The 21,038-nt window shown below is 47.6% G+C and overlaps 9 protein-coding genes across 9 annotated transcripts; 5 read left to right on the top strand and 4 right to left on the bottom strand.

Moving 5' to 3' along the window:
- Nucleotides 1-272: 272 nt before the first annotated feature.
- Nucleotides 273-993, top strand: I302_107280 (uncharacterized protein; the record flags this gene model as incomplete). Its single annotated transcript, XM_019193591.1, has 3 exons — nt 273-333; nt 401-481; nt 554-993. 3 exons carry the CDS (start codon nt 273-275, stop codon nt 991-993), a joined length of 582 nt encoding a protein of 193 aa, XP_019045068.1.
- Nucleotides 994-2,993: 2,000 nt separating this feature from the next.
- I302_107279 (uncharacterized protein) lies at nt 2,994-4,982 on the top strand (the record flags this gene model as incomplete). The annotated part of the gene is made up of 2 exons (XM_019193592.1): nt 2,994-3,075; nt 3,235-4,982. 2 exons carry the CDS (start codon nt 2,994-2,996, stop codon nt 4,980-4,982), a joined length of 1,830 nt encoding a protein of 609 aa, XP_019045069.1.
- A 1,412-nt stretch (nt 4,983-6,394) lies between these two features.
- I302_107278 (uncharacterized protein) lies at nt 6,395-6,955 on the top strand (the record flags this gene model as incomplete). Its single annotated transcript, XM_019193593.1, has 3 exons — nt 6,395-6,634; nt 6,701-6,865; nt 6,935-6,955. 3 exons carry the CDS (start codon nt 6,395-6,397, stop codon nt 6,953-6,955), a joined length of 426 nt encoding a protein of 141 aa, XP_019045070.1.
- Nucleotides 6,956-7,460: 505 nt separating this feature from the next.
- I302_107277 (uncharacterized protein) lies at nt 7,461-8,347 on the bottom strand (the record flags this gene model as incomplete). Its single annotated transcript, XM_019193594.1, has 4 exons — nt 7,461-7,845; nt 7,939-8,095; nt 8,169-8,256; nt 8,330-8,347. 4 exons carry the CDS (start codon nt 8,345-8,347, stop codon nt 7,461-7,463), a joined length of 648 nt encoding a protein of 215 aa, XP_019045071.1.
- A 30-nt stretch (nt 8,348-8,377) lies between these two features.
- I302_107276 (uncharacterized protein) lies at nt 8,378-8,688 on the bottom strand (the record flags this gene model as incomplete). The annotated part of the gene is made up of 2 exons (XM_019193595.1): nt 8,378-8,482; nt 8,569-8,688. 2 exons carry the CDS (start codon nt 8,686-8,688, stop codon nt 8,378-8,380), a joined length of 225 nt encoding a protein of 74 aa, XP_019045072.1.
- Nucleotides 8,689-8,990: 302 nt separating this feature from the next.
- Nucleotides 8,991-10,153, bottom strand: I302_107275 (magnesium-dependent phosphatase-1; the record flags this gene model as incomplete). The annotated part of the gene is made up of 8 exons (XM_065870427.1): nt 8,991-9,149; nt 9,254-9,315; nt 9,392-9,407; nt 9,470-9,551; nt 9,618-9,725; nt 9,814-9,872; nt 9,956-9,983; nt 10,047-10,153. 8 exons carry the CDS (start codon nt 10,151-10,153, stop codon nt 8,991-8,993), a joined length of 621 nt encoding a protein of 206 aa, XP_065726499.1.
- A 406-nt stretch (nt 10,154-10,559) lies between these two features.
- I302_107274 (uncharacterized protein) lies at nt 10,560-11,316 on the top strand (the record flags this gene model as incomplete). The annotated part of the gene is made up of 4 exons (XM_019193597.1): nt 10,560-10,584; nt 10,647-10,699; nt 10,832-11,053; nt 11,167-11,316. The coding sequence occupies 4 exons, from the start codon at nt 10,560-10,562 to the stop codon at nt 11,314-11,316; spliced, it is 450 nt and encodes a 149-aa protein (XP_019045074.1).
- Nucleotides 11,317-11,567: 251 nt separating this feature from the next.
- On the bottom strand, nt 11,568-14,156 carry I302_107273 (phosphomethylpyrimidine kinase; the record flags this gene model as incomplete). The annotated part of the gene is made up of 10 exons (XM_019193598.1): nt 11,568-11,698; nt 11,897-12,179; nt 12,298-12,407; nt 12,480-12,576; nt 12,633-12,705; nt 12,813-12,942; nt 13,061-13,721; nt 13,813-13,938; nt 14,007-14,038; nt 14,096-14,156. The coding sequence occupies 10 exons, from the start codon at nt 14,154-14,156 to the stop codon at nt 11,568-11,570; spliced, it is 1,704 nt and encodes a 567-aa protein (XP_019045075.1).
- Nucleotides 14,157-14,568: 412 nt separating this feature from the next.
- Nucleotides 14,569-19,247, top strand: I302_107272 (L-aminoadipate-semialdehyde dehydrogenase; the record flags this gene model as incomplete). Its single annotated transcript, XM_019193599.1, has 6 exons — nt 14,569-14,692; nt 14,792-15,772; nt 15,828-16,262; nt 16,326-16,448; nt 16,504-18,516; nt 18,673-19,247. The coding sequence occupies 6 exons, from the start codon at nt 14,569-14,571 to the stop codon at nt 19,245-19,247; spliced, it is 4,251 nt and encodes a 1,416-aa protein (XP_019045076.1).
- Between the last annotated feature and the right edge of the window lie 1,791 nt (nt 19,248-21,038).

The raw sequence follows: 21,038 nt of genomic DNA, 5'->3' as shown, positions 1-21,038 counted from the left end.
TAATTGGCTGAAAGAGGTTTTCGACGATTTCGAGCGGAAACACATAAGTAACATCAAGTTCTGTTTATACAGAGGACGAGGGTTTGAGCTATTGAAGATCTTTGATGCAAAGGTATGTGTTGTTTCACTTATCGAGCCTTGTGATTCTTGCAAGCCTAGACGTCTCAGAGCTCATCGTCGCCCTTTGCCTGCATAAAACCATGGGAAGCTGAAGGAACCATACCTTCAACTACAAAAGGGTTCTCCACTTGACTCGGTCCGTGCTGTCTCAGATGTCTTACACTCCGGATGTTCACCTTCAAAGAGGTCTTGAGAGGGAGTTCGGTCATTATCGTACGTTGATCGGATGCAGCATCCTCCCAATATGATGTTCCAGTTGACAAATGATCCTTTCGCGCAGTGCTGGAGTATGAACATCTGATCATGAACAAGAAAATCGAACCTGGACAAGGACTTTCGCGATACATGCAACGACTACTGGGTGCATACAGTCCGACCAATCACGAGAAATGGAATGGACTAAGCTAATGCGAGATGACATCCGGTTACTCAGGAGAGATGTCGACCGTATGGGACCTGAAGAAGATGCTTGGAAGGTTATCTCACCGTTTCGATAGGGAGATGCGAATCCAGGCAAATTCCGTGGAGGACCGGTCGATTCTTTGGCCCGAGGAGCATAATAGGTTATGGATCGGTCTCAAAACGAACCAAATCATCTTCAAAAGTCCCACAACGACTACAAAAGTTTTGGATGGGGCGGAGAAATTTACCCCAGAATTGTGCAAGGCATTATGGAAGGAATGGGATGCCAACTCACAAGAGAAGTATGGCATGACACTGGAGGAAATGTTCGAGATCGATGATATCTTTACACCTCCCAAACCACGTTGGACACCTACTAAAATCGAAGGGCCGTCCTTCGAACATCCCATCACTGAAGAATCGAGGGTTCAGTCTAGCCATGGGTACCTTAAGACGAATGAATTGACTTAGATCCAGTGAAACAAGATAAATCGCTTGAAATACCAAGTCCACCTGCAGCAGGGCCAACAACCGAATCGAGGACCACTTTCCAGATCTCAGAGGCTTCTGAGAAACACCCTGTATTTAGAGTCTCCGGGAAACAGATGAAGCTGGTTGGAAAGCTATTCAGCCACGCTGGTGAAGAAGAGGGGCAGAGTTCGGTGAGGTGGGATGATCTCTTTAAAGTGAGTTTAGGTCGGTGCTGTATTTGTGAGTCCTCTTACTGAATCGCTTCATACTGATGTGGCGCGATGTTCCGAAAAGCTCATGAAGCGTATCGGTTTCCGATAAGTGAGTATGTCGAAGGTATCACTGAGAAGACGATCTCGACGGATCATGCGATTTGCCTTGAAGTGTCGATGAAGTGGGAGGCTCGATTGTTCGATTCGTGCCACCCCACGATGCCGGTCTATCATTCAACGAGCATCAACCACACCCATAGGTATCTTATGGAGGTAATGGCTATTGGGCATTTGGAGAACGTTTGCGGCAGCGTTGTGAGTGGACTGTCGAAGTGGAGCTGTTGTTCACTTGTTGGAGCTGAATTATATGTGATAGATGGTTGAGTTAGGCTGGTTCGAGCGAGGCGGACAAGACGGTTGAGTCAGTGGATCTGGTGGTATTGCACGTTGGTAGATAGACCTTGAATTGGCACTACTGTATGCGCTTGAATGAGTAGCTCTCGATATGGTTATCCGGGTTTACGAGATAGATGTGGAGTTTATCCAATTTCTCATTGGCGGAACTTTTTAAGAATCAAGGATCGACCAAGTTCGAATGTGTGCAGAAGTTGAGCGGGATACACGTTGATACTTCAGCAGCAACTCAGCGAAGTGCTCCGAGTCTCCGGGAACGAGACAAGAAGGCACGTTTCTGTCACCATATGAGCAATTTCAATTGGGTTTCCTGGAGATGAAGAAGCGTAACCATCAAGGAATCAAAGCGAGGAAGTGCGATACTCAAAATAGCTCATGCCAAGACTTGCAATGTTGCCGATCCATCGCAAAGATCGGAAGAAAACTTGTAAATCCTCTTTTGATATCTTGTAGAGTAAAAGTTGATGAAGATTCATATGCGAACGTGCACCTTCTGGGCACCACTCCGTCCTAGAACTTCCTCTGCTTCATCGCTCCTTCGGTGTATCTGCATAGGCGAATACGTGCGGATGATCGTCGAAAGCACTGTCTTTATCGTGCACGCGACCACACCACCTGGCGGCCGATCGGAGGTAACTTCTTATTGATGAAGTGATACCGTGACACAGTGATGCATGCATGAACCAACGATAAACAGTTTTCACCATCAACGGTCTCACGAACGTGCGATAACATGGAATTTTTTCAGGCACGATGCCAAGAGATCTTCGATCAGACCCTGAATCTTCCCCTACCCCCCCGCTATATGTACAGTACTTCGTACCAGAAATCCACGAACGTGTGTCTTCTTCATGGACACTGTATCAGGTAATCTTAGCACTGTGATGTTGATTGATTGGAGACACACCGCAACCCTGGTAAAGGTACCCTGAATGCCAAGACATCCATCGTTCGAACGTGCTATCAAATCGTATGGATCTTTATTCTCATTGATTGCGATGATACTCGAGCATGGCGTTTGACCCATGGTGGTGTACGTGTGATTCACCCAATTCAGGATCAGTGTTCACTAAGAACACAGTGGTGGAGTCAGGTCTCGTTAACGTACAGTAGCGAGATGGAGGCGGGGTGTGGACTGAAAAAAAAGAGAAAAAAAAAACGATGGACAGTCGTTCTCCAGATACAACACATATATATATCGTGTTCACGCACTGACATCTCTTGAAAACGTTCTTTTCCCACGTCCTTTCAAAAACCAGGCCAGCCAAGACATACACTCAACAACAAAAGCATCAAGGAGACAAAGAGGTGTTTCTTTCGACAACAGCCTTTGATCCTTTCCACCGTCTTTAACAACGTTGATACTTGATCAAGATGCCAAGACTACAACAGTATGATTACATCTTCGCCATCGGTACATTGTTTGCTATGCTTGACGCATACAACAATGGTGCAAGTGAGTTCATCGGCCAAATCCTCCAGCTCCTTCCCCCTTTCTAGATCCTCTCGCCTTACCCTTTGGTCTTCATCGTGTCTTGGTTATCCTCCGAGATAGCGAGAAGGAAGTTCCGGCCTGACAAAAGGACAGCTGACTGACTATTGGTCGTGTGAGCAGACGATGTAGCCAATGCTTGGGCCACTTCGGTATCATCCCGATCCATCTCATACCGACAAGCGATGATTCTCGGTACCATCTTCGAGATGGTTGGTGCCATCGCCGTCGGCGCCAGAACTGCCGATACCATCAAGAACGGTATCATCCCCAATTCCGCCTTCAGAGGTGATGCAGGTGTCCAGATGCTCGCTTTCACATGTGCTCTCGCCGCCGCTTCATCATGGGTCATGTGGTGTACTCGACATTCCGCTCACGTCTCCTCCACCTACTCTCTCGTTTCCGCTGTGGCCGGTGTCGGAGTGGCCACCGTCGGTGCTTCCAAAGTGCAATGGGGCTGGAACAACGGAAAAGGTTTAGGAGCCATCTTCGCTGGTCTCGGTATGGCTCCCGCTATCTCTGCCGCATTCGGTGCCATCATCTTCATGCTCATCAAATTCGTTGTCCACATGCGAAGAAACCCTGTTCCTTGGGCTGTATGGACCGCACCCTTCTTCTTCCTTGTCGCAGCTACCATCTGTACCCTCTCAATCGTCTACAAGGGTTCACCATCCCTCGGTCTCGCCAAGAAGCCCAAGACTTATATCGTCGCCGTCACCCTCGGTACCGGCGGTGGTGTTTGTTTGCTCTCAGCTATCTTCTTCGTCCCCTTCGTCTACGCCAAAGTAATCAAGAAAGACTACACCTTGAGATGGTACCACGTCTTCCTCGGTCCTCTCCTCTTCTCTCGACCTGCTCCTCCCGATGCCGACAAAGCCGTTGTACCCAACTACGCCGTCGTTCAAGAAGACGAGTTTGACGAGAAGCGATACGAAAGTCCCGAGACCAAGGTTGATATTGGATCTCCAGCATTGACCCCAGCCACCCCATTCACTCTCAACAAAGGTGATCGAAACTCTGGTGAACAATCTGCCGCTCAATCCGAATCTCAACAACTCTCCTACAAAGAACTCATGGCTCAATCGGAGGCTCGATTCCACGCCAGACTCAGGGAAAAGCGAGGACCTCTCGGATGGGCTATGCGAACTCTTCACGAGAACCCCATGGGTGCTGGTCAAATCTACGAGTTCAAGAACATGAGAATCCTCGCCAAACGAATCCCAGCTATGATCGTTGTCGGTGCATTGTACGGTGTAAACTACGATATTCACGCTGCCCAATCTGGTGTTCACGGTACCCCCGAAGGTGAACGAATGGCCGCCGTATACGCTCACGCTCCCAAATATCCTAACGAGGTCGAACACACCTACTCTTTCATCCAAGTTCTCACCGCCTGTACCGCCTCTTTTGCCCACGGTGCCAACGATATCGGTAACTCCGTCGGTCCATGGGCAGTCATCTACGCAGCCTGGAGTACCGGCGATGCCGCCAAGGCCAAGGCCGCAGTTCCCGTCTGGCAACTTGCTGTCCTGTCCGCTATGATTTCCCTTGGTCTCATCACCTACGGTTACAACATCATGAAAGTTATGGGTAACAAGATCACCTACCACTCCCCCTCCAGAGGATGTTCGATGGAAATGGGTGCGGCCCTCACCGTTCTCATCTTCTCCCAGTACTCCCTTCCCGTATCTACCTCCATGTGTATCACCGGTGCTACCGTTGGTGTAGGTCTCTGTAACGGTTCTTTCAGAGCGGTCAACTGGCAACGAGTTGGTCTCTTGGTTTTGGCCTGGATCATGACCATCCCCATTGCTGGTACTTTGGGTGGTGTCCTTATGGGTGTCCTCCTTAACACTCCTCACTTCAGTTAAACGACAGTTTGTGCTTTACCTTTTTTTATCGAGTACAAGTTCCGTTCCTTCAACCTAGATACAATAGCTTTTTATACGTAATGATGAATCACTTATTATGACACTGTACCTGTCCACTACAATCGATGCTGGTTCTGACGTGGGTTCACATTGCCGGTGACTGTACTGTAGTGTACTGTAGTGGTACAACCTGTACGAGTCTATGGAGAATACAAATCTCCTAAGAAGCAACTTTCGAAAAACAGATCGTCCGTTGGGCTATTGGAGGAAGGACTCATGTGTGCAGGAAACATGCAAGGGACTCACAATATATTTTTTCAAACCGGTACACAGATCTGCAAACACGATTCGAGGTAAACAACACCCCCAAAAATCAAACCTGTCCATGTATCCTTCTTCTCCAGATTGAATCTCACTCATAAAGATGATGTGACTACAGTAATCTTTCTAGCTCGCCTTAGTTTGTCAACGTCTGGATCATACGCATTGGATCAGAATGGCTGAGGATAAGGAGAGACCTCTTCCGGTCAAGCTGACGGACGGCTTCAAACCGGTAAAAGAATGGTATGACATAACCGATGGAGTAAGTATCCGACCTTAGTGTCCCTCCACGCTCATTACTCTATTGACACCTGCCTGGGATGTGCGACACTATCAAATAGTTTCAAAAATGGTTCGCTTGGACACCGGACGAACACGGGATTTGTCATGCAGAAAGGTTCCAAGGGGAGTGGGGAGTTGTGGAAGGTGTGGATCACATGGATGGGACGAAAGGTGGTTTACGAGGTAATCCTCGAGATGAGGATTGACATATGCTCTGTAAGTTGCTCGGCGGAGATGACTCTGAGTCAAATTCTGCCGTTCCCCATACCAGTTGTGAATAGTGAACCGTAGAGCGGCACAGTTATGCATGCGACTGATATAACAACTTTGGTGTTGTATCTGTTCCTGCCTTGATAGGACGCAATGGATGTAGTATGGATTAAATCTGAAACCTAACTGGTACTACTTCATTTCAGGCTCCTTTAAGCACGCCATGTCTAAATGCTCATACAGGTGATGATAGTCAGGAGATCGGTAGTTCCAATTCCCAAATGAGGGGTACCATAACAGAGAGCGTATCGTGCATGTGTATCACCATGTGCTGACAGGAGGTCAGTAGATCACCACAGGGATCACTCCAGAATTGATTAATGAAAGGAAGGGTACTATAGCTGTGATATGTGACTGTATTCATCCCTTCCATAAGTACACGACAAAGGGGTGTAAGGAATGCTATAGCTCCGTAGGCGGTGGATGCTATAAATACAAAAAGGGAGATTACAATAATTTCGAACTGACTGAGTCATCTCCTTTTGAATATATACCTTGACCGCTCTACTACCCAGCTCTTCTTGTAATTAGCTCGTACAATGCGATTCACCAGCTTAACAACCACCTTCACATTGATCTCACTCCTTCCCAGCATACTGGCTATGCAAGGGAAGCTGACCGTATTAATCCCCGATAACACCTACTCCCAGAAACGTGCTTCTCACGGCGGCGAGCTCCTCGGCGGCGAGATAAAAGGGGGTAAACACGAATGGACCTTTACCGAACCCGGCATCGAGTATGTCATGTGGGAGGGACCTGATAGAATCTGGCATCAGGAGGTAGGTTTAAGTGAAATATCCGCGGAATGGTATCATGGCTGATTGCTTCATTCTTTCCTTCCGCAGTGCTCGGTCTGGGTCGGGCAGAATGGCCAGCTCAATGAGGATATCGAGTTTGAACTTCGAAATGAGAAAGCAGGGTTCAAAGGCGATATGAGCAAACCTGTTCATATCCTGTGCGAGGAGGCTCACTGTAACAGCCAGGAATGTGTGATCCCTCATGTCAATTCCGTGAGTGTTCTGCTACCCATCCGTCCGCGTCGTTCGCAATGAGACTGAGCGGAGATGTTCATCGCATAGATACCTCCCAAGGAGGAGTAGAGATCGGCAAAGATTGCATCTAGCGCATGTACTGAGAAGTCTGAACCTAGAGTTGGTATGCGCCATACGATCGTATTTTGATCATTGATTCGCAAGAGTTTGTGGCTCAAAATGATCTAATCATGTATACATTGAGTGTAAATTTTCGACATCTACGCATTGGAAAACGCACAGGATGAATACCTGACTATGTGAGCCCATGACCCTCCGTCTACTGTATATACAGCTACCTCGTATGTGATATACTGTATGGGGAACAGTCGATGAGCAAGAGCACATCCCCACAGCTATTGCATCCAAGACATGCGGGTCCAGTTGTCCAAGCAAATGCGGTGCGCCAGTGAGATATCTGAATTGAGTGACAATTTACTGTACTTACTGTAGACATGATACATGAGGATGTTTTGACTATCAATATTTTACACTTTCACATGCTACATTACTGCTGTGACACAACTATTTACTGGTCGAATCGGGTCAAGAAGGATGTGTTCTAGGTTGAGATTCACAGGTTATCTGTCAGCGCTGTCATATTGAGAGCATGGATGCTGCTGAGTGAGGATGGACTCGCGTTATAAGGTTCGACGTAGATCCTTCCCCTCCCCATGGCGAAATCAATCTGCACAGCCTTCTCGCTCATCTTCTCAACGTGGCTCACGATCCTTTGCAACTTGGCGTATTCATCATGTATCGGACCCGGCGTGAGGACCTGAAGGGTAGCTTTCCTCCCACCTTCTTCCAGACCGAGGTGTACCAACGTATCGAAAGATCTCTTGATTCGAAACCAGTAGCAATATCCTTCAAAGACATCTCTAACTCGTCTGTTCAGGATCATCGTGTGCGGGTGCGTGATCACCGGGAGATCTTCAGAGAGCAGACATGCGTCGAGACTATGTTTGTATACAGCATGATCTCACGTCTGCTCACCCGTCGACCAATTGTGAGAGGAAGGAAGTATATTATAGGTGAGTCCAATCACTCACATAGGCTGACAGAACTCTCTAATATGAGTAGTGGATATCTCGGGATGGTCTCTCCATTCGATGATCTGACTATGCCAGTGTTCAACACAGGAATCTACCGCTTGGATACACTCTTTCAAAGAGAACGGTCTTCTTCTTGCGCCCGCTGTCTGAGCGGCTAGGTTGTACAAAAACCGGCATAAGCACTCTACTGTGTGCTAGGACAGAGTGTGAGAGTATTGCATACTTACCTTGACACCATGCTGTCCAGGAATAACCAGACGTATTCCCTCGCTGCGGTATGGGCAGGGCCAGACCTTTCGGACATCCCATCTTAAACTACAGCAAGGTCAGTTGGCTAATACCACCATCTAGGTTATGATACGGTGAGTAGGTGGACACCCAAACTCACCTCATAGAACGCTTCCATAGCCGTATGGTACTCGAGATCGTGATCCGACTATCTTTCAGAAACGGTTGGTCCTGCTCTGATACAAGCTCGATCCTCCATCTTGATTCGGTTGGATATACCATGTTCGATCTTCTCTGCCATCCAATCTCGAGCCTGAGGGTGGGGAAATCAAGTTAGCCACGGGGTGGGGCGTATTCGAAAAACACACAACAAGTGAGGTGGTGCGGTTGTCGACTCACCTTATCCGTCTGATCTGGCCAATCCCTCGGAGGGAGGAATCGATCGGTGCAAGGATCGGATGTCGAAGCTGTGTTCGTGTTCGTGTACGAGTGGGAGTGGGATTGAGTGACCTTTGTCATACTGCGTGGTATGAGAGTGAGTGTTTGTCAAGATGCAGGGTAATGATATATCAGAATGAACGGGTGTGATAAGTATCCGAAATGACAAGATGACAAGATGACAAGTTGACAAGATGACAAGATGACAAGATGACAAGATGAGAGAGATACCTCCCATGTCAACACAACGCACTGACCTACCATCGTCAAGCTGATCGGACCGACGCACGGACATGTCACATGTTATGGTCATTGACATACCATACTAACCAGTGCTAGAACTATACATCTCTCATGCACTCCATATGATCTTCTATATCATTCTATCTATTATCATGCACCACCTTGATCCCCCTCCGCTTCCTCCAAAGCGTCAACCCATCATTCCACAGCTTCCTATCGGTTCCATTGGGGGGAACAAGCTGCATAGTCACTCCTAGCGATTCCACCTCGTAATTCCTATGTTCGTCATCGAAGAAGAGCTATGGTGGTATGCATCAGCGTATATACATGAGGTATAGGAGTAGGAGTGACGGAGGGAAGGTGATACCTGATGTCTGATTTCGAACGAAAACCGATATCTCACCATTTGATCATACGGTATACCTGTCTTTCTATGTATCTCTTTAAAATGTTTCAGCTTTGATCCTACCCACACATCACCCTTGTCAGCCCTGCTTTCGGTTGATTGGTCTCAGATGATATGGATAGAGAGCACACTCACCAGGATATATTTCCATCTATTCATCCCAGAAATCTCTATCAGCCTACCAACGGATACTGATCCGAATAGCAGACTCACCGTATTGAAATACGTTATCGCCCTAACATGATCCCCACCTTCCTCAGAGGCAAGTAACAGTAAACTCAAAGCCTCTCTTGCCCTATTGACCGCAGTAAGATATGAGCTAGTGTCGTCGATAGTTGATTTCAGTGAGACGTAAGCTCACAGTTCAGGTGCACTCGTCCGTGATGCAGCAGCTATATGTATCCTCCTTCGCTTGAGTTCGGCCAGTATTGAGGGGACTTCTCGATAGAAGGAGAGATTCTGACCGCGGCTATGGTAATATACGAATCAGATCGCCTTCAGTACATATGATGGAGTGGCAGAGGAAAGTGGTCGACCGCAAGAGATGCAGCACTCACCGATCAACCAGCTGATTCAATACATCCCCTTTCCGCTTCACCGGCGGACTTATATGCGTCTAATCGCATGTCATCGTAACAGGTTAGCTCCCTCAAACCGATAGTAAACAGATTAGAGGTTAGATGAAATATTTTTACCCACGTCAATCCAAAGATCCCACAAGGTATAACTACCCACCATCAGCCCGAATACCTCTACTAATACCACATCCAGGCACAAACAATCAACTCACTCCAGATCAAAGGCCACCAACAAAGGCCATGCTTCGGGATCTTCTTCGTTGAGCTCCCTGTACCCTCCTGTTGGTTCTTGATGTTCCACTCTAGTCTTTCTGGGCATTGCTGCTGCTCTATAATGGGTTGATCGGTGGCCAAGTATCAACAACAATGACATGCTTTACTTTACCTCGACTTTTTACCGTGTCTGTCTCTGTGGGTTGATGTTCCTCCACTTTTCCACGGGTGCTTGCATAAATACGTCACTATATGTTGATAGCCGGTGAGTACAGGTGCTGATGGGCTGGATTATTGCTTCTTACGGATGTGGATGTGAGTATGGGTATACGAGAGTATGGGGTAAGAGGTATGGAGTATGAGATATAAACCCCACCCCACCCAACCCATACCCTCACGTACTCTATATATAACCTCTTCATTTCTTGCTTGTATAACCCACTCTCCCCTCTCAAGGACTCCACCATCTGATCACGCACCGGCCCGACTCAGATCGACACAAATAAATCATAATGTCCGCCGAGGAAGCTCAGAAACGTGTGTCCCTGACCACTCTCTCTTCTCAAGAGAACAAGCTAACGAGGGGGTGCGATGTATAGCCGTAGCTGTAGAAGACAAGGAGGTAGTCGAGCAGCCAGCTGAAGCCGACGAGGTGAGTGTGATTTGGTGTACCTCGTACCTCACAATATCAGAGGTTCGACACAGACTCTCTTCCCTATCAAGCCAAGCCAAGTCGAGCAATACAATCAATCAATCTGCTAATTCATTCTATCACCTGCGATAGGACAAGATTGGCACCGAAGCTGCCAAGACCGAAGATCCCATCCCTGTAGTAGATGATCAAGAAGAAGAAGAAGACGAAGAAGAATATGACCTAGATGAAGATGAGGACGAGGAAGAATACGACGAAGAGGATGAAGAGGAGTATGACGATGAGGAAGATGAAGAGGATGAAGAGGGTGAGGGTGAAGTGGATCATAAGAAGGTATTGGAGAGTTTCTATAATGTGGGTTATCCTATATCCTCATCCTACAATCTCTCTGCACCCCACCCTTTCTCTCATAGTAAATCCGTCCATCTGTTCATGTAATGGGATCACTGATGCCGAGTCTTGGGCAGAACGAACAACCCGATGAAGATTCCGAAGATGAAGACGACGAAGCTACACCTGCAGGAGATGAAGAACCTGCGCCAGCTGAAAAAGGGACAAAGCGTAAAGCCGAGGAGGACGTGGAAGATGTAGAGGAAAGTAAGAAGGTTAAGGCGTAATTGTCCCATAAAAGGAAGAGGATGATCTAACAGAAATAAAATGGGAGAGGTTGTATATAGCAAATGGATCTCATATTGAGCATGAACCATCCGAATAACCAGTGCTGTTAAACGTCAGCATATACCATATCGCAAGATCATCTCATAGTCTGCACATTGAGCAGCCAAGAAAGTAACATGATTATGCAAGTTCAGACACTTCTTATCTATTCCATCTATTCTATCTATTTCGTTAAAGTAATCCCGCATAATCACTTGATCAAGTTCAATCCCATATCCCAAAACGCACTCTCCAACCTGACGCACTCATGCCATATCGCCGTGAGTCTCGCCAACCTAGCTTCGGTGGGGGGATCCTCTGCGATCCTACGTTCGAGGTTTTCTAAGTACCAAATATTGGCTGGAACTCAAGTCCACTGCAGAGCAGAAGTACGATACAGATCGATATGGATGATCCCAGACTCTATCTGAAGAATGGAGAGCGAAGAGCAAAGAGGGAAGAGCGAAGGATGAATGATAGATCAATGAAGACCAAAGAGCAAAGAGCAAAGAGCAGAAGTGATGGATGAAATCAACGCACCAATCCCCCTCTCCACCGCCCCCAAAAAGTCCTTCCCACTATAATCCTCCATCCACTTCCTATACAAATTCCCCTCCAAAGTCGCCTCACCCACCTCCACCTGCTTTTGTAACCATAAACCCACTTCGCCGTATCCAATAAGACAAGACGCCACGGACATGTAAAGATCGAGTATATCCCCCTGGGTTCCTATGTCAATGACGTATCGGGCGTAGGCTGCACAAGGGGCTGATTCGGGGGTTGATTCGAGGGTTGGGAGGTCTATACCGAAGGATTTGCAGTACTATGTAAATTGAATTAGTACTCGCATCGTTCATCTTTCCGTTGATAGGCTGTTGACCAATTATGCGCATGTCGAGATAATGGATGTGAGGGCATGTATGCAAAGAGCATGCACTCACATTGACGTGCATCTCAGACTCTCTGGCGATATGTCCAGCAATATCAGTAAACGCCTTGATGTCCTCGAAGGAATTGGCCTTGTACGCTCCTAGCGCATGAGCACGAGCATCTGAGGCATGTGGATGATCATTAGTTACGCTGTACGCAGGCTGGAAGATATATAATATGATGTGCCACGTACAGTGCTTCAGATAGTGATAATCCTGCTTGATATAATGCTCAAAGCATTCTTTAGGTAATGTTCCTTTACCAAGCTGGACGACGAATGGGTGTTTCACCTGAACACGAATCGCGTGGTCAGTATCCTTGTGGTATTATGTATAGATTCACTCACGTAGGACTTCCACAATGGGAGATTTGATTGGATCAAGTGAGAGACGAATGGATGGGGGTTGTATTTCGTTGGTCTAAAAGTCAACTCCAACCAGATTAGCAATCTTCCCATGAACCATTTGGAAGTGATCATGAAGGGTCAGAGAGAGGATGTCAACAGGTCGGCTTTATCACGACTCACGGAGGTAGCGCTCGCTTCACACTCAAATGAGCATGGTTCAACGGACCATGACCTTGACCGAAGGGATATGATGACGCAATAGCAGTTTTAGTGTATGATATAGCCTTCTTGAACATGCGCAGGTTGAAGTCTATACATTTCAATGGTCAACTACAGCTTCCTCTTTCTCAATGACGTGCGTTTTTCGATGGGGCAGCATGAGACGACGAAGATGGTACAACGGACTAAGAAACGACGAGACCACTCACCTGGCACCTCCCTTGATTCCGTGGCATACGCACAAGCAATAGCCGTACTCAACGTACATCCCGTCCCGTGCGTATTCTTACTATCTATCTTCTTGCCTACGAACAGTGCCACCACCTCCCCTTTATTCACTAGCACATCCACTACCAGCTGCTCTTCCTCCGATTTTGGTATCTGCTTATAGGCAGAGTACAAAGAGAGAACCTCGATGGTATCAAGATCATCATCCCCCTCTTCCCATACAATGTCATAGTCCCCTTTCTCCCTATTCTTAATATCCAATACTTCCCGCCTCGAGATAGATGTATGACCCCCCTTGAGAAGGACTGTGAATGCTCCTGTCTTGGTATTGGTAAGTTTAGCCAATTCAATCATCTGCTCCAAATTCAGTTTCGACTGAGAGGTAGTAGAATACCCGGTAAGCTTGATAGCCTCCGGGATGTTCGGTGTGAAATAGTCGACTAGGGGGTATAGCTCCTTCATTGCTTCGATAGCATCTTCAGGTAACAGAGCGTGACCAGAGGTGGAGATCATCACTGGGTCCAGGACGTTGATGGTATCCCATTGTTTGAGTTCGAGAGCGAGAGCACGGATGATGGATGAGTTGGTGAGCATGCCAAGTTTTATGCATTTTGGGTAATCGTCGGTTACCACAGATTTGAACTATTTTCATTGTTAGCTCAGATACAGAGGTTCATCCAGTGTGTTTGGTGATGAGAGGATAGAAAGCTAAAGGGAAGGGTGTGATGCTTACCTGCTGTGTGACGAATTCAGCGGGCACTTCATGTACACCTTGCACGCCCTTGGTATTCTGCGCTGTGAGGCCGGTAAGGACTGAAGATCCATAACATCCAAAGGCTTCTATTGTCTTGAGATCTGCCTGAAGGATAAACAATGAAATGAGCGTACGCATACCAGTATGCATCGTGGCGTAGCAAAGTATCTCACCTGTATACCTGCTCCTCCGGAAGAATCGCTTCCTGTTTTTCGAAAAGATCAGCTAACAGGTTGGAATGTAAGGATGCAATGATATTCACCTGCTATGGTGAGGATATGAGGTCTCTTCTTTGTCTCCAGGGACTTGCTCGAGGAAGCCATCGTGTATAGATGATTTGAATGAGAGATGAAAGAAGGAGTCGAAGTGACATGCAACAAATTAAGTCTAGTTAAGCTTGAATCTCCTCTGTTTCAATGACGGGATCTCCGAACAATCACTGGTCCGTGCAACGGGTTATCTGATTGAAAATATCCGATAGGACGAGAATGACAATGACGTGGATTAATGAGAAGCTCTCTTGTCGCAACGGTGATCGCCGACATATACAGTATATGATAAGCGAGTTGAGCTACTCATAACGAGTGGATCTCATCTTCCGACTCGAGATTTGTATTCTGGAAAAAGATGAAAGATCGTTGAACAAGTCTACCTTATATATCATCATACTGTATCATACCTGATCGTCATCCCTCGTCCCACAACACACATACACACAGGGACTAGTCCACAAAGATGACTGTCATTCAGGATACTCCCCTCAAGACCGGGGATGAGCTCAAGCAACAGCTAGATAGATGGTCAAAGAGGTTGGGCACTCTGCCTAGTTTGGCTTTGCCTACTGATTATCCCAGGCCGAGTGAGTGATTGGCTTTCTACCAGTACCATATCCCAGTGCTACTCATACGCATCAACGATCCCTGTCATCCATAACTAATGTCTTGATACGTCCACCCAGCCCCCGCCAAACTCATCGAGTCCACCCAAACACTCTCCCTCCCCTCTAATCTCGCTCCCATTCTCGGTAAACTCACCTACGAATTCTCCACCCTCTTCCCCTCCTCCCCCCTTCCAACACCATACCACATCCTTCTCACGTCCTTCGCTATCCTTCTATTCAGGTACACCCCCGACCCATCCATGGTAATATGCACCTCATCACAGGGAACCTCTCAGCCCCTACTCCTCAAATTGGACATCGCAGTTGAGAATACCTTCTTCGACGTCCTTCGTCAAATCATGGAAAGGGAGCAGGAAGCAGCAGAGGACAGTATACCCATTCATAATCTGGTGGATCACCTCAAACCTGAAGGACCATTATTCCGAGTACGATTTTTCGACTCTACCCAAATCACTTCTGATCCCACTACCTCCCTCACAACGGATCTGACATTATTCCTGCTCGCTTCCCAAACGGATGTACCTGTTACTCGAAGCGCACTCGCTCCGTTGTATCTCAAATTGGCTTACAACTCATTACTATTCACACAATCTAGAATAACAGCATTGTTGGAATCGCTCTTACAATTACTCAGCTCAGCAGCTGCACGAGACCCATCTCATCCCATCGGATCATTACCCCTCCGAACAGAGGTCCAAGCCAAGGCTTTACCTGATCCAACGGCAGATCTGGATTGGTGTGGATTCGTAGGAGCCATTCCAGATATTTTCAGTGCCAATGCCAAAGCTCACCCAGAGAGGATATGCGTGGTGCAGAGTGAGCCAGAGGAAGGACAGGATATCATGGATGGACCCTCGAGGGGGAGACGGATCTTCACGTATCAGCAGATCGACGAGGCTAGTAATGTCGTTGCCCATGCGCTGTTGAAGAATGGTTTACAACGAGGCGAGGTGGTCATGGTCTATGCGGCGAGGAGTGTGGAGATGGTAGTTTGCGTAATGGGTATTTTGAAGGCTGGTGGTGTATTTTCGGTTGTCGGTGAGTCGATCTTACATTCCGGCTGTATTCCACCTTGTGCTGACTCCGATGATAGACCCCGCATACCCACCTTCAAGACAGAATGTCTACCTGTCCGTCTCCACCCCACGAGCCTTACTCATCATCTCCAGTGCCGGAGTCCTTGCCCCATTGGTATCGGACTACATCAAAGAAAACCTTGATCTCAGATTACTTGTCCCCGCCATAGCCCTCACAGAGAAGGGGGTAACAGGTTCAAGATCGGGTGAAGAGGACATTTTGGCTCCGTATCAGCAACATGCCCAGACACCTGCAGGAGTCGTCCTTGGTCCTGATTCACCTGCTACGCTATCGTTCACCTCTGGAAGTACCGGTATCCCCAAGGGAGTCAAGGGTAGACATTACAGTTTGACACATTTCTTCCCTTGGATGGGTCAGCGATTCGGTCTGAACGAAACTTCCAAATATACTATGTTGAGTGGTATCGCCCATGATCCTATTCAGAGAGATAGTAAGTTAGCTTGTTATCAACGGTTCTCGCGAGGATGTCATGCTAATCTTGAGTTCTCCGCAGTGTTCACTCCCCTCTTCTTGGGTGCTCAGCTGCATGTACCCACCGCGGATGATATTGGTACACCTGGTAGATTGGCTGAATGGATGGCTGATAGTGAAGTGACCGTCACCCACTTGACTCCTGGTATGTTTAATCTGGTACATACAAAGTATGATCCTCTATTAATCTCCTCTTCCAGCTATGGGTCAATTACTCTCCGCTCAGGCGACTCGACAGATCCCGACCCTCAAGAATGCCTTCTTCGTCGGTGATGTGCTCACCAAACGAGATTGCACAAGACTTCAAGCTCTCGCGAAGAACGTTTGCATCATCAACATGTACGGTACTACCGAGACTCAACGAGCCGTATCGTACTTCGCCATTCCCAGTGTCAACGAGGACAGTTCCTTCCTATCCACGCAAAAGGATCTGATCCCCGCTGGTCAAGGTATGATCGATGTCCAGCTGCTCGTAGTCAATCGAACCGACCGAAATGTCCCCTGTGCGGTCGGTGAGATGGGTGAGATTTATGTCCGATCCGGTGGTCTCGCTGAAGGATACCTCGACCCGGCTGCCACTGCTGAAAAGTTCGTTCCCAATTGGTTCGGAGAAGGTGTTCAACGGGAAGATACATTAGTGAAGACCAATCCTGAAGCTGCTAAACACTGGTTCGGAATCAGAGATAGAATGTATAGATCTGGTGATCTTGGTAGATACCTTCCCGATGGACGTGTGGAATGTACCGGTCGAGCGGATGATCAGATCAAGATTCGAGGATTCAGAATCGAGTTGGGTGAGATTGATACCCATCTTTCTAGACATCCTTTAGTACGAGAGAATGTGACATTGGTAAGAAGGGATAAAGACGAAGAGAAGGTCTTGGTCTCTTACTTTGTCCCTATCGATGGTGACGAGCTGGACGGATTGATGAGTTCATCAGAAGCCAATGGGGAAGATGAATCTCAAGATCTCAAGACTGAGATGATCAGGGGGGTGAAGAGGTACAGGAGGTTGATCAAGGATATTCGAGAACACCTCAAAAAGAAATTACCATCATACTCTGTTCCAGCCGTTTACTTCCCCTTGAGAAAGTTACCTCTCAACCCCAACGGTAAGATCGATAAACCGGCTTTACCATTTCCCGATACCGCCCTTCTCGCACCTATCCCAGCGGCCAATACCGACCTGACACCTACGCAAAAGACCATCCATAATATCTGGTTGAAGCTCTTACCTTCCCCACCACCCCAAGTCGGCTTGGACGAAAACTTCTTCGATATGGGTGGACACTCCATCTTGGCCACTAGGTTGATCTTCGAGATTAGAAAAGCGTTTGTCGTAAATGCTCCATTGGGATTGGTCTTTGATAAACCCACGATAGCAGGACAAGCTGCTGAAGTTGATTCGCTCAGAAACTCGGATCTATCAGGTGCAGATGGTGCTTCCAACAACAAGCAGGAAACCAACGTGGAAGTAGACTACGCCGCAGATCTAGAAGTGTTGATCAAAGAATTACCAGAGACATTCGATCCTCTACCATCGGACTTCAGTTCAAAGAAGATTACAGTCTTCTTAACTGGAGCTACAGGTTATCTTGGAGCCTTCATCCTCAAGGATCTACTCTCACGACGAGTGGCCAAGGTGATTTGCTTGGTCCGAGCCAAATCGCCAGAACAGGGATTACAGAGATTAAGGGATAGTGGAGAAGGTCGAGGCGTATGGGACGAGAATTGGGTAAAAGACGGAAAAGTAGAAGCTGTTATTGGTGATTTGGCTGAAACCAACTTTGGTCTATCCACCTCCGAATGGGATCGGATTGCCCTCGAGGCAGACGCGGTATTGCATAATGGAGCGATCGTCCATTGGGTTTACCCTTACCCCAAACTCCGTTCCGCCAACGTTCTCTCCACCATTACTGCCCTCAAACTGTGTACTAGTCAATATGGGAAAAAGGCAAAACAGTTCAGTTTCATCTCGTCAACTGCTGTTATGGATAATGAAGAGTTCATTAAGAAATCCGATGAACACTTGTCGGCAAATGAGAATGGGATAATGGAATCGGATGATCTCTCTGCTGGGACTAGGGGGTTGCAGGGCGGTTATGGACAGACTAAGTGGGTGTGCGAGAAGTTGATCTTTGAGGCTGGGAAGAGGGGATTGAACGGGTGGACTGTGAGACCGGGGTATATATTGGGTGACTCTAAGACTGCCGGTGAGTTTTTTTTTCTTATTTTGACTATCGTTCGGTTGGTGCATGGCTATGTTCCGTGGGATACTCTACATGTCACAATGTGTTATTACGGAGTTACGCAACCTGGACTACAGTTGCCTGTCCTGACACATGCTGATTATTACATTCTGGTATTAGTCACAAACACAGACGACTTCATCTGGCGAATGGTCAAGGGATGTCTCCAACTGGGCTTAATCCCAGATATAAACAACTCCCTAAACGTCTGTCCAGTAGACCACGTTGCCCTCCTCGCGTCCCTCTCTACTCTCACTCAACTACCCAACCAAGCATTCTCAGTAGCTCAGGTGACTGGACACCCCAAGATCCGATTCAATGACCTCCTAACTTCCCTAGCGCTGTACGGGTACAATGTCAACCAAGTAGAATATGTCCTATGGAGAACCAAGCTGGAACATCACGTCCTGGAAACTCAGGATAACGCGTTATTCCCTCTCTTGCACTTTGTCCTGGACGATCTACCCACTTCGACCAAATCTGCTGAGATGGACGATAGGAATGCCCAAGCGCTAGCTTCGTCAGGAGGGAACAACCCCACGAGCGGGGTGGATGTGGAATTGATAGGGTTGTACATTGCTTGGCTGGTCAGAGCTGGGTTCCTTTCCGAGCCTACGAGAGAGGGGGAGAGGAAGTTGCCTGTGTTGACGGGAGAGGCTATGAGGGCTATTGGACGGACTACTGCGGGGAATTAGAAGGTAGATTGAGTAGTGGAAGATTGTTAGTCGGATGGGATAGATATATACTTATGCATGTGGATTGACTTGATTTGTGTGGCTGAGCGAGGTCATTACGCTGCGGCTGCAGCATCAGTATTTCATGGTAGTAGGCAGGACGAGGATACTCCTTAGTACTATACTTTTGCGGTTTCCTTTGTTCTGGGATTGGTCGATTGAGTAGAGTTCCTTTGTCCGCGGAATAAGATGGGTTGTGAGGGTGCCATCAGCAGGACGAGTCAAGAGACTATGTATGATCTTGGTCTTAATCTTACAGCGATGTATGTATATTACTTGTTTGTGTATCCTACACTCTGCACGTTATCTACCTACCACTTCATTGCTGACCCCTCTCACGCACTTGCACCGACCGACCAAAGAATCCATCGTGAGTATGCTGTTCCTCTTTTTTACTGTGCCGGATAGCTCACAATCTTGTCATACACTCATACCTGAAGCGCAGGAATCGTCCCGCAGACAAGTTAGGCACCAACCAAGACCGGTACCTCGAACCGACCTCAAAACTTCTTGTTTCTCGGAATCTGTCTGTATTTGCGTCCGTTACAGTTGGGTGAGTGAGCGGTTCCCAGAAAAACTCAGACCAACGGGCCAGTCTAGAGTTACTCCGAGTCCCTATTCCAAATTTAGACCACACTCGTGGGACTTGAGACCCTTTCGGAATGTTCCATACCTAGTATCCGTATGACAGGGATGTCACTCGACCTGGTGTGATTCCTCATACCTCTTACGGGGGCGATGACAATGACCAAATGACATGGTTCCTTTGTTTTCTTTTCGATGAGAGATGACAGGAGGATGGACTTTGGCTTGAATTAGGATTCGGGTAAAATGTGGAGTATTATGGATGTGACTGATCTTGTCTTTTCTCACTTTTAGTTCTCAGTCTGTTTCCTGTTTGTCGATATTATAAGAATCAACTTTGACTTTCAGCCCCATTCGAGAATTGACTATCTCCGCCGCTTAGATCAAGGTCCACTTCGCTTCAGGCATCGATTCATCATAGATCATACCTTCCCGCCATAGCCCTCCACACCCGACCGACTACATACATCCCAAATTCACGATACTATATCATCCAGACGACCTTTTTTTTGGCTCTGTGATATTGGTCGAATCACCTCACACCATATTTCTGTCGATCCAACCCTCGATCTTCTGGGCAGTACAACACCCTATCCCCGAAGCCCGACAAGAGCGGACCTACGAGCGAGACCCATCGGAATCTCCGTATTACCCTGCCCCTACGACCTCCCGCGAATCGCGAGCTTTGGAAATCAATCCGATCCGTTTCGAAAGATTCCAACAGTCTAGATTCTGAATGGTAATAACACACCGTTCCGAAAATTTGGATTCTTTGGTACGGTCTAAAAGGAGATACTGTCCTGTAGGATCTCGGAGATCATCGTCCGTGGTCCGTGGTCCGTGGTCCGCGGTCCCTTGGCAACTACGCTTCCATCTAGAAGAACCCTTGGTCACACGAGCAGCTAGCTCGGGAAGGTTGCTACTGAATCCCGAAGTTCTCTCTACCTTGGACTGCGTGTGGACGATCCCCAACGGACATAGCAGAGCCGGTGGGCCCTTCGAACTCCAGGTGGGCGTTCTTGGTCGTCCGTCCCGTTTGATCGAACAAAAGGAATTCAACACTCTACATCTCAAGGCTTGGGCTTCGACCGATAATCTCGGATATTGCTACTGTTACTATAGCGCTGTACCACCAAAGAAGACTACAAGCTAGTGGTGTCTGTGCGA

This window comes from Kwoniella bestiolae, chromosome 6, assembly GCF_000512585.2.
Source record: "Kwoniella bestiolae CBS 10118 chromosome 6, complete sequence".
In the NCBI taxonomy this organism is placed as follows: Eukaryota; Fungi; Basidiomycota; class Tremellomycetes; order Tremellales; family Cryptococcaceae; genus Kwoniella; species Kwoniella bestiolae.
The sequence above is the reverse complement of the archived record's forward strand: the minus strand, read 5'-3'. Positions and strand labels throughout refer to the sequence as shown.